This window comes from Tetrao urogallus, assembly GCF_951394365.1.
Source record: "Tetrao urogallus genome assembly, chromosome: 4".
NCBI classification, from domain to species: domain Eukaryota; kingdom Metazoa; phylum Chordata; class Aves; order Galliformes; family Phasianidae; genus Tetrao; species Tetrao urogallus.
The window spans coordinates 27,080,765-27,094,152 of record NC_136817.1 but is presented as its reverse complement, the minus strand read 5'-3'; the positions used below and the strand labels follow the sequence as shown (position 1 = coordinate 27,094,152).

Below are 13,388 nucleotides of genomic sequence, written 5' to 3'. Positions count from 1 at the left end.
TAAAGGCTCCATTTCTCCAGACGTTTCTTTCATCACATCCCAGTGTTTCCTTCACATACGCTGAAGGGACAAATCAAACAGCTGCCATGAAGCTTTTCCAGTCTGGGGTATTCAAAGCTACAAAGAAACATCTAGCAATTGACTCCCTTCTGTAGCACCATCACTTTTACAATCTTAGCGTTTCCTCTTGCTGACAGCCTAGCCAGGGACTGCACTATGGATAACCTCTCAGTACTTACAGGAAGGAAGGAAGGAAGCAACTTTAGTGCAATCTCTGTGGGGAAAAAACACATTTCCTTCCATCATACTCCTTCCCCCTGAATCCTCACAGCTCCAGGGCTACATGCTGATTAGCAGAAGCAAGACAGGCTATTTAAGGAGAAATAAAGCAGGATTCTGTGCCATCCACTGCCACACAAGGCCATTTATGCTCTCTAACAATCCAGGCTATTTACAGTCAGCCAGCCTCAGCACAGGCACAAGGGCCTGGCTCTGCAGGACTCAATGGTGTTGTTCTGACCTCAGCACCATGGGCTGCAGTGCCTGGGAGGCCAGCCTTTCAAACATCCTCTGGAGCGGGGGATGCAGCGAATGGTCCTCATCAGCCAGAGCAGCACTGCATCTCTGGAGAAGGCGTGCGTGGAGCCCAGCTTCACACATCACCTGCTGGTTCCTCTCCGTATGCACAAGGGACTGCAGGATGTTGGCCACTGCCAGCTGGAGGTCCAGCGCATGCTGAAATGAAAGAAAAACAACATGCAACTTCAGAAGAGACAAACTGAGAAAACCCTTATGCAAAATAATCAAAGGGAAACCACCCTTGGCAATCAACACACAAAAAGTACTGTACTAAGTTGTGTGTGCACCTTGCAGGGACAATGAACACCTGCATCACCTTCTTTTTTGAAAATAAAAGGTAGGCGTTTGAGAGAAACAAATGAAGTCAAGCTAACGCAAAATGATTTCTATCAGACCTTTCCTACATAACTATTTAACTTGATAGTTCTGCGAAGCATATGAGTTTCCTGGCAGGAAGGAAGAGTATGCCCAGTCACTCCCAAAGCGGAAGACAGCAGGGATGTGTTGCCCACCTCTGGGTGCGTAGCTGATCCAACAGAGGCCAGAAGATCCAGCATCGCAAGCATAGCACCAGGGTGAATAACAACCGCATCAGAGCTTTGCATGGATGTAGATCCCGCTTGCAGTTTCATATCAGGTATGTTTTTCTGAGGGCAAACAGGAGGTGTTGAAACAGAATGATATGCATGCCTGCAGGGAAAAAAACAACACACCATTACAACCCCCAGCTGTTACAATCCTTGTTGAGTTTTGGAGGGGTTTTTTTGCTTGTTTGGGTTTTTTGTTTTGTTGTTTTTTTAACAGCTGCTGTAAAGTCCAACTGTACATGGATGTTTCCAGTACTCCTTTCCCTTCCTCAGGTCAAAATAACAAGCACTTTTCTCAAGCCAATCGATGCATTTTCCCTACAGACAACCCAGAAGGGTCTAAATTTCTTGAGGGCACTTTAACACTGGGGAATCTGTTCCCCAGGTGACGCACAACTTAAAGAGCACAGAAGTTGTCTTTCTCATCCCTGTTCTCATCCTAGTTGCAGCAGCAGCATGCACAGGCAACCAGTACTCCTGTCGAAAGCTGTATTTGTTCCAGAGAACCCATTTCTCCCCAGTTTCTTTAACAAATACTTATGCAATTTGCTATCAAACAACTGTGAGCAACTTCCAACCAACCGGCAGGAACAACATTTGTCTTGGTGCACACCCTTGCCAGCAGCCCATATGCTCTCAATCTTACAGTGACTACTGAAGCAATCTCATTTTACGTGAATCTTTAGTGTCCGTATGTACATACATACAAAGTGTTTAAGGTATACACCTACTTGTGAGAAGAAAGAAAACATACTCCTAGATAAAAGTTTTATTGAGAATCTAGTGCTGCTTGCCATTTTACAGAAAGTGAGAGCTTTCTGTGCAGGATCTCCCTTTCTATCTCATCAGTCAAGACAATCATTTTGCCCCTCCTGCTCCCAGTGAGGAAGATGTGCCTTCAACAGAAATAACGCTCACAGACTTTCACTGTCTCAGCCATTAGACACTTTTCATCAGGAAGCCTTTTTTCCCTGCTGGAACAGGACACACAGTGAAGGTGACAATGGCTGCAAGTACAGTTCTGTCCTAAATATTTCAGCGGTTGCATCTTGAACATACAAACCACCATCAAAAAGCAAGATCATTTGTACTGAAAGCTGGAGGCACTACTTATTTTAGCCAAAGACAGGACATTATAAAACACAGCACAATCTTTCTGTTCTGGACAGAAAATAGGCTGTATAAAGAGAGCTTCAACAAAAGCATGCCCATCAGAAATATTAGAGACAGCTCAACAGAAATTTGGCATCTGAAAGAATCCTAGGGCACTTTTTACACATAACATTCTTTTTTAAAAGATGAAATTTCTGATGCTTAATTCCTGTAGGTAATACTTAAGCCTCACACAGAATGAATGAATCTACACAATGTACAATGAATCTAAGAGAAAAAATCTGTCCAAATCAATTTTCCCAAATATTTTTTTACCAACTCTTTAACCACCAAATTTCCACACAAACTTTCTCCAGCAGACTTAATGCTTGAAATACTTGGTAGATAGAAGCAGTCTTGCTTGTTTCTTTGGAAATTAAATATAATTAAGGTTAGCAGAACAACTTGAAACAGTATCGTACAGAAAAAGTCTCTTAACCTTTTCTCTTTCTTAAGACAGAAATTTAAATATATGCATTTCTTTTCTTGCAAAAGTCTTCCTCCCAACACCTGAAGAGGAGAACTGCCATCTCCTTGCAACATAATTCTGATAACCTCCACATAAGTTTTAGAAGACACAATTTAGAAATCTGATTGCACTTAGCAATGCTTTTCAGTCTAATGAAATTCCTCTCTTCAAAGCACTCTAAGAGAAAACTTCCATCCTATTTTAAGCACAAATTTTACTGCTAAGTGTCCTAATCAGCACAATCATGTCCACCTTATTAAGTCAACTTCGAAGCTGTAATACAGGAAAAGCCTAATTAAACTCCCAGTCAATACTCAGAATGATGAACTAACAAGCAGATGGCCCTTGCCTCCATCTGCCTGCCCTTTGACATTGCACGCAACAAACTGATCAGGGGAAACAGTGGAGAGCAGGCAGTTGGCTTTTCTGTCAACAACATAGCAAAAAGCCATAACCTAAAAGCAAACGTTAGTAAGCAGTGCTTTGCACGCCTCTTGAAAACACTTTAACTTCCCTATGCAGTTTCCCACATGGAAGTATTTACATAAAAGCAACAAAGAGCCCGTTCAAAGACACCTCCCCTAGGCAGGGAAAAGACCATAGGTCTAATAAAATCCTGCCAAACTATCGATCAAATGTTATACATCAGAAAGTCAGTGCACACTCTGCAAAAAATTAATTTACTCATGCTTATACATTATTCACGTTGTCCCCCTAAGGAGGGAAAGGAAGAAGCAGGCAATGTAAGAAGCCGCTCTGACCAAGTCTAACTGTTACAAATGAGCACTCTAACAAGCCACTGACCTTCTGACTAAAAGTACCTCTCCCTGAAAAATTAATTGAGTAAAACAATTGAGGAAAAACAAATCCTGCTGCATTACATCACAGACTAGCAGAGTCTGAATTTCTCTGAACTGCTCCTGATTGTTTTTACGTTTCTTAGATCACATTCTACTCTAGACCTTTTGATTTGTGACCATTAACATAACTCAAAGTAATTTGAGACTCTGGAGAAATTTTGCTCTCATACATTAGCAGAACTACATACAACTCTTTATGAAATACACCCTGACATTTATTTCATCCAGTAAGCATACAAGCAAAAATGAACACCTCACAAACAGTAGCACCTGAGAGAAAAATGAGAATGAAGAAACAACAGTGAGAAACCAGAAACAAGATGAATTTCTCTTAAAAGGATCGGTACCTTTTCCTCGACAAAGCTGGCGTACCCCAGGGAGAGGGGAGAGAGGTCTCATTTGTCAGGCAAGGAGGGATCTGTTCTGCACGACTACAGACAAAACAGACAGGGGTAGGACAGAGAGGTTAGAGAAGAAACCGGAGGTCGAAAGCTTGTTAGTTTTACACAGCCATCACCAGTGAAGTCTTTACTTGGACTCATTCTTCAGAACACAGATGACAAAGAACGTTGCTGAGTGGCACTCATCAGGTAAACGTGTGGACGTGCCTGTAGTACTCATTCACTACAGATAGAGTTTATCAATATGATCACATTGGCAAAACAGAGCATCTTTCAATATTAGACAGCAGAAATTGAGAAGGAAAAGTAAAGCCTGAGGTAAGTTAAATGTGATCAATGTGGTTAAGACAAAATCAACATAAACTTCACAAGGACTGATGATCAGAAAATTCAGGAACAGAAAAAGCTGTCACTGAAAATGATAACGAAAAAAGAAACTTGAGGTAGCTCATGCTGCAGCATTAAGGAATTCACTTACCCCACTGATTCCTCATCACTAGTTAGTGCTATAACTTTCTACAGCATGCGCAGCACTTAACACACATTTTGCTCTCACAACCAGGATATTTTAATAATCTTTTAAAATGAGATTAAGAAATTAATTTCTGTACTTGGTTCGTGAGGTATCTGTTTGTTTGCTGTTTTAAAAATCCAGAAGAGATTATTTGCTGCTTTGGAGGAAAATCTTTCACAAACCATGAAGTCCGGTGTTTCACCAGTCGCCTACTTCAAGAGCCTGACCAACCTCCAACTCTATTAATATCTTGACACATAAGATCACACCTGTAACACTTGGAAAAACCAGACTCTTACTTTGTCTGTAAATCAGATGGCCCATCTTTGAATAAGAGGGCTATATGCATTAAGTACCTGGGGTACACAAGCTTCAAGACCCATTTATACAGACCCTCCCCTTTATCTGATGTTCTTGGACCTTGAATGATACATGAGAACCACCTTCAGATAAAGCAAATCTTAAATACGTATTTCAATATGCTTTACTGTCATCGTGAACAATCTCAAAAGACACGTTATTTTTCATTCCTCCTATCAGGTGTCATTTAAATTCTACCTGTTTAACTCTGACGTCGTCCAGATAATTATTATAACTGACAGGTCAGATAGAACTGGAAGGACATGCCTATCTGTCTAAAACAAAATAAATTTGTCATATTCTCCACTGACTTATTTTAAAACCCCATGTTTCCATGGAAAGAAGTTAAGGTGTAATACTGAAAAGCCAATTTCTCTTTTAATTTAATAAATGCATAAAGTTCTGGTCATTCCATAAGATAAAGCAATCAGGAAGTCTGTGTATCTACCAGCAAGCTGCTTAAACTCATCAGTACAGTCACTAGCAACATCACAGTTTTAATTACTGCTGTGACAAGAACGTTCAACATCAGAGGGAGTGTCTCATGCACCTGAGGACACCAGTAAGCTATGTCAGTATTTGGTGAGTTGGAGACATCTTACTTCACATAGAATCACATAGAATCACAAGGTTGGAAATGACCTATAAGATCATCTAGTCCAACCGTAACCACTTCACTCAATAAATGAAGAAATGAAGAAATAGATTTAAACAGATATACAAAAGCTTGCCATGAGTACATTTGAAATTACTTTGAGAAACACCAGGGAAAAAAGAACAGAGTTCATACCTGTCAAAAGAATCTGTTGCTACCTTGTAGAGGTATATAAAAAGTTTGCTGCAATGTCTTAGCGTAGGTGACACAGAATCCAGAGCAATTAGGTCATCCTCCAACAGTCTTTGAAATAATTGTGTATTTGAAGGAAAGACATTCAATGGACTTATTTTTCTTGAGTCTGAGAAGCAGCCAAGCAATCGAACAGCATCTGCCAGTTTTTCATACTGGATCTCTGTTTTGAAGAAATGAGAGTTGGCTGGCTCATAGCGCATTGCCGCAGTCAGTGTGCAGAACACCGTGTGAAGCAGTTCAAACACTTGATTCTGATTTACTTTCTCCCAGCCATTCTTCGGTGGTGAGCACAAAGATCTTTCCATAGCAACGAGCAAAGATGTGACATACACAAATCCACCAACTTTTCTAAAAACAGTTCTGGTACGATGGCTTTCTCTCAGCACTGACAGGAGGGCCTACCGACAAAACAAACAATCAAAATGAAGAAGAAAATAGAACAGCATTACTGATTCCTTGGGAAAAAAAAAAAAAAAATAGGAGCATTTCTGTTTGATATGCAAGCAAAACTATTGTCTTTTGTCAGAACTGGGTAACGCATCAAGTCTCCAAAGACCTCTGTATTTTGAAAGTCCACATCCTTAAGAACTTACAAAATAAAAAGACAAAGGGAAGGAAATAAAGCATCATCCCTAACTTAGAAATTATACGCTGAGGAATGAAGTGGCCAAGAGAAAAGGTTTGATCGAGTCTAGAACAGAGCCATAAATTATGACATAATTCTCTTAGTGATAAGGCAGAGAATACAGTTGCTAGAGAAGAATCTACTCTGCCATCATATTTCACAGACAATTTCGAAAAAGAGCAGGCAAACAACTGTAGGTAGCTATGAGAAATCAAAATACTTAAAATCTCAAAGCACATTAATACAGGCTGCAGTAATCCACAGTGCATAAGCTTCTGGACAAAGCACTGCCAGCATTCAAAACTGAATAGCAATAGTAAGTACATAGTAAGAAAAGTAATAGATTTAATCTTTCCCATAGAAACCCATAAATATTTGAGCTGAATGAAACATGGCTTTAAAAAAATTGCCCCAAAACAAACCTGAGAGAGAAACAATTATGCAGAAAATATTACTGATCAAAAGAAATACAAATATACAGCACAAACAGTGGAAACAATGTGGATCTCAATATCACAGAATAACATCCAAACTTCTGTGAAATTGGGGACTCAGTGATGATGCAACTCCCACACTACCTAAAAAAAGCAGCTGTCACAGGAACTTTGACCCACTTGTGAATAAACAAAATAGAGGGGGAAAAAAAAATCTCCATATCTAGTGTCACAGGCAGCAGAAAACTGTCACTGTTCCAGAAAAAAATAGAGCACAAAAATAAAGTAAATCTTCCATCACTGAGTACTCATTTCTTCATAATCACACTGTTTTGATGCACTCCGAGGATGGACAGTGAAACAGTGTTTTACTCTTCCAAGGGCAATATCTCATTTCCTGCCAAACCTGGATCAAATTTATGGGACATACCACTGCAACAATCTCGACTGTCAATTCCACCACCAAAACAGCGCAAATGGAGGCAAATACAAGAGGTCAAACAAAGAGGACAAGAACCTTGACTTACCATAGTACTACCTACTGTGGTAACTTTTCTCTGCCTTTGAGTGTCATGAATTAGATACACTTAAAATTAGAAGACGCTGACAGACAAAATACGCTAAATGAATCATTTTGTTATTAGCTTTCCTCTTTCACTTTTAGAATAACATATGGCTGCTCATCTGTCAGAGGAATACTACAGATCCTTCTAACAAGGATGAACCTAAATGTCTGCCAATTCTCTCGAGTAACACTCATGTTTACCCAATACTATTTGCCTAGCTTTTTTAGCCTAACATAACAGTATTATGTCTATTTTCAAAATATTAGCTATTCTGAAAAGAAATTGTGGGTTTAGATTAGCAGCCAAAAAGCTTGTAAGAAATAACAGTTAACAGTCTTCTTCCTCCACTGCCAGGCTTCTTTTGCAATATTTCTAGTTTTGCTTAAGGAAGCAATTTTTGATGGTTTTTTTTTTCTTTGCGTTTTTTTTTGTTTGGGTTTGTTTGTTGTTTTTGTTCCCCTTATATAGACTTCTATTCTGTGGATACTACCATTTACATTTACAGTGACACATTCAACTTTCAGAACTAACATACTGTGTTATATTAAAGCAAGTGTGTCCCAAGACAACACAAGCCAGTGCTGAAAATACACTTGTGTGTTACACGCTTGATTTTTTCCCTATGTACTCCCAAAACATTTACCTGAATAATACCCTGCAGGAAAGGTTATCATAGCTGTATAATCTCATCCCTAAGGCTGATGGTACTAAAAGCAAAATCACTCACTAGTTTTCATCTCTGTGATTCTGAAACCTATCGTGGATGGACAGAAAAAAAAGAAAAAAAAGCATCAAATGTACCAATTTCAGCTCCTGTATATGGACAATGTACATGAAATCCCTTACTCAGAGTATTCTTTAAAAAAAAAAAAAGAAACCTATAGATGAACGTCTTAAGAGGGAGTCCTAAGCAGTACTTCATTTACCCTTAAGATGTCTGTTTTCAGCTGCAGTTCTGTAGGTGGAGCAGAATGCATCAGTCCCAGCAAAGTGCCCATGTCATCTTCCCCGCTAGGTGACAACACCAACTGCTGGATGATCATCAGAGCATGCTGTCGGCACTGTGGATACTTCACAATGTTGTGCACACATCTTGCACCACCAAACTCTCTGAAAATACCTATGCAGATTGGGGGGAGGGATGGGAAGGTTGTAAGGGTAGCAGCACGGGTAATAAAGAAAAATAATATATAATCAGTAACAAATAACAACAAAGAAAACACCAAAGACATTTTGATTCACTTCTGAAGATTGGATGACAGGGTTTTAGGTGCATGGATGCTTAATGACTTGTACTAGTATTTGCCTCTCACAACAAACAAAACAGAACTCCTCTTCAAATGTTTTCCATCAAAGGTGTTGAATATAAGGAGGCAGTTCTAAAAGCCTCCTCAATAATTCAGCTACTTCAACGAATGTTATTCTTCGTGTGATACAGGTGAAAGAGTCTACTAAACTAAAAGATGTAACAAAAGCTGCACCTTTAATGAAGACTATCAGATGTTTTTATTGAGAACTGCATTTATTACTCTGGAGTAATTTGTTTCATTGACAAAAACATAACTGAGCTGCTGGAGAAGAGCAGCCAGCTATGAGCATGGATCTGCTCTCTCCACAAGAACTGCGAGGTAATACACAAGCTTTCTTTCGCCAAGATTCATCTCTGCAACAATAGATAAATACAGAACTAATTGAAATAGCAATTCAGAGTAATGTCTTCTCGACTGTGCCCTTCTGACTTGACAAAGGACATGCCACCCAGCTTAAGTGTTGTGAATAATGCCTTTACTAATATAAGAATGAGCATATTTAGTAAGTATGTGGATAAAGCTGAGTTGGCAGATGTAAAAATCCAGTGTTGTGGACAAAATTCAAGAGCCAGCTGTTAAAAAAAAAAAAAAAAAGCAGCATAGCAGTGAAATGGCATAGACAACAGTGGAGGTTTCAAGGGATTAGAAATTTACCATGAGGCAACTATGTTTAAATAGCACATGGGGAAAAAAAATGCAAATTAATACCATAGGACCCTAACAATGATGCACTAGCAATGATGCACCTAAGACACGAGGCAAAGATAGAAGTCATCCAGCATACACAGTTGTTTTAAAAATAATAGCTATCTGCTATTGACTTCTAAGAGTGCTGGCAATGGGACAGATGACAAGAAGACTTTAGCTTAACTCACAGCAGAGAACACACTGTATATGAGGAAAAACAGAAGTAAGTCATTAAGACCATAAAGGGAGGAAAGCTATACAGAAACCTGGCGCTTTTCAGTAGCTACACAGAACATCCACTCAGAATGACCTACACATAGGTTCAGCACACAGAGCCAGACTATATAACCTCATACCCTTTCTAAAGTACCACTACGTTTGTTCAATTTTGATAACTCATTCAGAAAATACCTAATTAGTATCTTTCTTTCCTCCAGAGTGCACTAAGATGCAGTTACTTCTCTACCCTGAATCTCAGCTGTTAATCCCAAATATAACTTTAGTTATAGTCTTTCAGAATCAGCAGTGCTATAATTCCTTGCTGCTAGTGAAATGAGACATGTTGGCACCCAGTTCTCAGCCTCCAGCAGGAAGAGAAGTTGTCTTCCACTTGCTTTCACTGATAACAGACATTTTTGCCCTACTCAGGCAAGATTTAAACTCCTCTGAAGGATTTGAATGACAACACAGAATTAACGTACTAAAGCATTTTTACCCACGAGGCAAAGAAACACTATCTACCAGAACTGCATCAGTCAAAAGCTCTTTTGAATGAGTATGAATGAGTACACTCCCATAAAACAGGAAAAACATTAAAAAACGAAGCAAAAAACAAATGAAACTTCTTTTTTTCCTGTAGGTCACAAATAACAACCTCTATGTTCTGATTCAGCCTCTAGCAGAACTTGCAAGTGATATAAAGAAATCAGTTTTCCAAGTTGTGATATGTTTTTGCATGCTATTAGTACATAAGCACATGAACTTGTTTTTTCATTTTATTGCTGGAAAAGAGCATGGGTTTCAGATGAGAACAAGTACCTTCTCCACTCTTCTGTAGGAAAGGAGAAGAGATACAGTCAATTTTCCCTTGCTTTTTCTTAAAAGAGAACACTTCTCCCCAGTATATCTTCCTTAACCTGGAGGGAAGCCCTAAACTCCTAACTAGAGCTGCAGAATCCTCCGGTGACCTTATACCTAGTGGCAGTAGGCTCATCCATATGATGGCTCTTGTCAATCCCTTAAAATTACTCCCATCTGTGGATTACAGCAGAAAGCTATCACTTTAACCAGCTCTGATGCACTTAAGAACACTTTTTTGGTCCACTATTCCCTTGAGTTAATAAAGAGACAGCCATCAACTCAATGGACATCTTTTCAGCAAGCCACTCTGCTTTCCATGACCACCTTGTTGAATCTAAGAAATAAAGCAGAGGGGCAGATAGAAAGTACATTAATTGCCAAAGGCAAAAGGACAAAATTGTTTTAGAAAGCTCGAGGTAGTATAATCTTGCAAAATGTGAAAGGCATAAACTTGAAGATGTACTCCACAGTCAGACTCATTCCCTGTCGATTCCCTCTACCTTTTTTCAATTATATTTCATTTAGAAGCAACTCACTTTTGTAAATATCACCTTACCCCTGAAACAGATATACACATTTCAATTCTCTTTTAGGGCCAATTATACTGCTTTCAGATTTGCTTTTATGGAGAAAAACTACACAAAAATATGAATGAACTCATCTATATAAGGAAGACCACTGCAGAAAAAAATTTTTAAAACAGCAAACTTTTTTTTTTTTTTTAAACAGAAGTTTGTTCAGCAAAGTACTTCAATTTGTCCAAAAGTTATTGAACATTGAATTGTATTTAGAGAAAACATTTTGCCTAATCAACAACAGAAAATAAAGAAGTTAAAAGCTTTCTGCCATTAGGCTAGGAGCTATGCTTAAACAGTGAGCAGCCAGTTGAGCTGGACAGTTGTAGGATTCCATTCTTAGACATTTGTCACAGATTCTAACCTCTCACATTGAACTGAAAACAGGAACCAAACCAGAAGGGAGTAAGCAGCAGTCAGAATAGAGAAAAATAAAGAAGAAATGGAAGAAAAAGGCCTCTGTGGCCAGAAACTTTGTTTCTCTAAGGTGGTGTCCTCCCCTCGTCTTCTTCCTCTCATAAAGCAAAGCAAAAGGCTGTAAGAACACCTATCACTTCTTCAGTTGCTTTATTTTAAGTTCTCAGAGACAATTTGTACTAATGTGAAGAAACATCTTCTTTTTTGATGTTGCTCTTCGTAAGATAAAGAAATAACGTACAGCATCATCTGCCTCATTCAGAAAAATAGATACTCGTAACTTAGGCCTACTTGTAGGTACTGATTAGGAATATACCTTCAAAAAAAGGAAACATCTTACACTACAGATGGCACACAGTTCTAAATCAAATTTCAGTAGGCACAACATTGTCAAAATTAAGTGTGCAATTATGCGCTTACATTTGTTGTAAGGAAACCAGTGCTACAAGCCCTACTACAGATGACCGCAGTAATGTTTGAGGAGAAATGGATGCGTGTGGTTCTTTTTAAGCAAAAAATCGCCAAACATATCAACTAAAAACAAACCAAAAACCCAAAACTAAATTCCTTTATTTTATGTACTCCAGGTCATGCTACTGATTTTCTCTTATGGAAGAAAACTTAGCAAGAAAGAAAAAGGATATTTCACTGTGTTTAATTGCCTGAAGATAGAAAATCAGGACTACTTTGTCTTTAGGCAAATATCTCAATTGCATTTTTATAAGTGCATTGTTTTTAAAGTGCTTCGCCAATGGTCTTTCTACTTACCTGCATTTGTGTTTGAGCCTTGTAGTAGAACCGTCAGGGTCTCCATAACCAACAAAGCCAACTGCTTTTGGTCCTCAAGTGAACTGTTTCTTGAATCCCCTAAAAATAATTGCAGAAGTAGAGACATTGTAAAAAAATAAAAATAAAATAAAATTTTAAAAACATCACTCTTTGCTAAGATGCTTCTTGATTTTTTCCAGCAGCGCTTTCCTTTTTTTTTTTATCTCTCCAGAGAAAACAAACATTAGTTTGTTTTCAAAGCAAATTTCAAAGCAGGTAAAATTTATTCTGCATGAGCATCCACAGGAAAGCTTAATTATGAAATGTGTGAAAACGCCATTTATAAAACCAAGAATTTTAACAGAAGCTTTTGAGCTCTGTGAGCTCAGTTCCTGACAATGCAGCTGTGTGTGTTGTTTCATATCTCCAAATATTGTTTGTTCAAGTCACAATGCCACATCATTGATGAAGACCAACAGGATCTGCTTTGTTCTCTGAATGCTCACAGAGAAATTCCACACAAAAGCACAAAACTACATCTACCTAAGTAAAACAAACGTGTTGATGATTCGACAGGTGTAACAGATGAACCTACACTGCATGTGGTATTTTAAGCACAGCATAACACTCCAGAAAAAAAGAATGATTAATAAGCTGCAAGGTGGAACATGAGGGCAACATCCAAAAGGCAGCTCTCTAATCAGATGTCATCTTCATTCATTTATAGAGAAGCACTTGAGAAATTACTTTCCAACATAAGTTTCTGGCAATGTAGGTTTTTACATATAATCAACTGATTCACCAGCAAAGCTTCATACTATAAAGCCAAGTAAATCAGTCAACAATTATATATAGAAGTGCTACAGACACATGCTAACTCTGTTGCTGTTTGAGTAAAAAATATATTAAGAAGCATGCAAATATGGTTTGTACTTGCCAAGCAATTAGCGGCTTAACTCTGAGATTTCCAATTTTGGACATGAAAACAGATATAATTTCTTTTTGTAATATTCTTATTAGAATATAGGCCTAATGCCTTTTAAAAAGAAGTCAGTAAACTTAAATACATAACCCCATGAAGAGTTTTATTAGCACTCCTAGGGGGCCAGTCAAGAGAACTAGGGTGAAGCGGGGGAGAAATGGGCAGGCTATGT

The 13,388-nt window shown here is 38.5% G+C and overlaps 1 protein-coding gene across 1 annotated transcript in view; it reads right to left on the bottom strand.

The window, feature by feature from the left end:
* Positions 1 to 13,388, bottom strand: part of WDFY3 (WD repeat and FYVE domain containing 3) — a gene marked incomplete at both ends in the record, with an annotated part of 103,616 nt that overhangs the window by 64,062 nt on the left and 26,166 nt on the right. The window contains 6 exons of the mRNA XM_079534714.1: positions 521 to 735; positions 1,092 to 1,269; positions 3,995 to 4,078; positions 5,713 to 6,170; positions 8,324 to 8,517; positions 12,235 to 12,333. Of these exons, the coding sequence (XP_079390840.1) occupies positions 521 to 735; positions 1,092 to 1,269; positions 3,995 to 4,078; positions 5,713 to 6,170; positions 8,324 to 8,517; positions 12,235 to 12,333 (1,228 nt within the window). The remainder of the gene's footprint in view (positions 1 to 520; positions 736 to 1,091; positions 1,270 to 3,994; positions 4,079 to 5,712; positions 6,171 to 8,323; positions 8,518 to 12,234; positions 12,334 to 13,388) is intronic.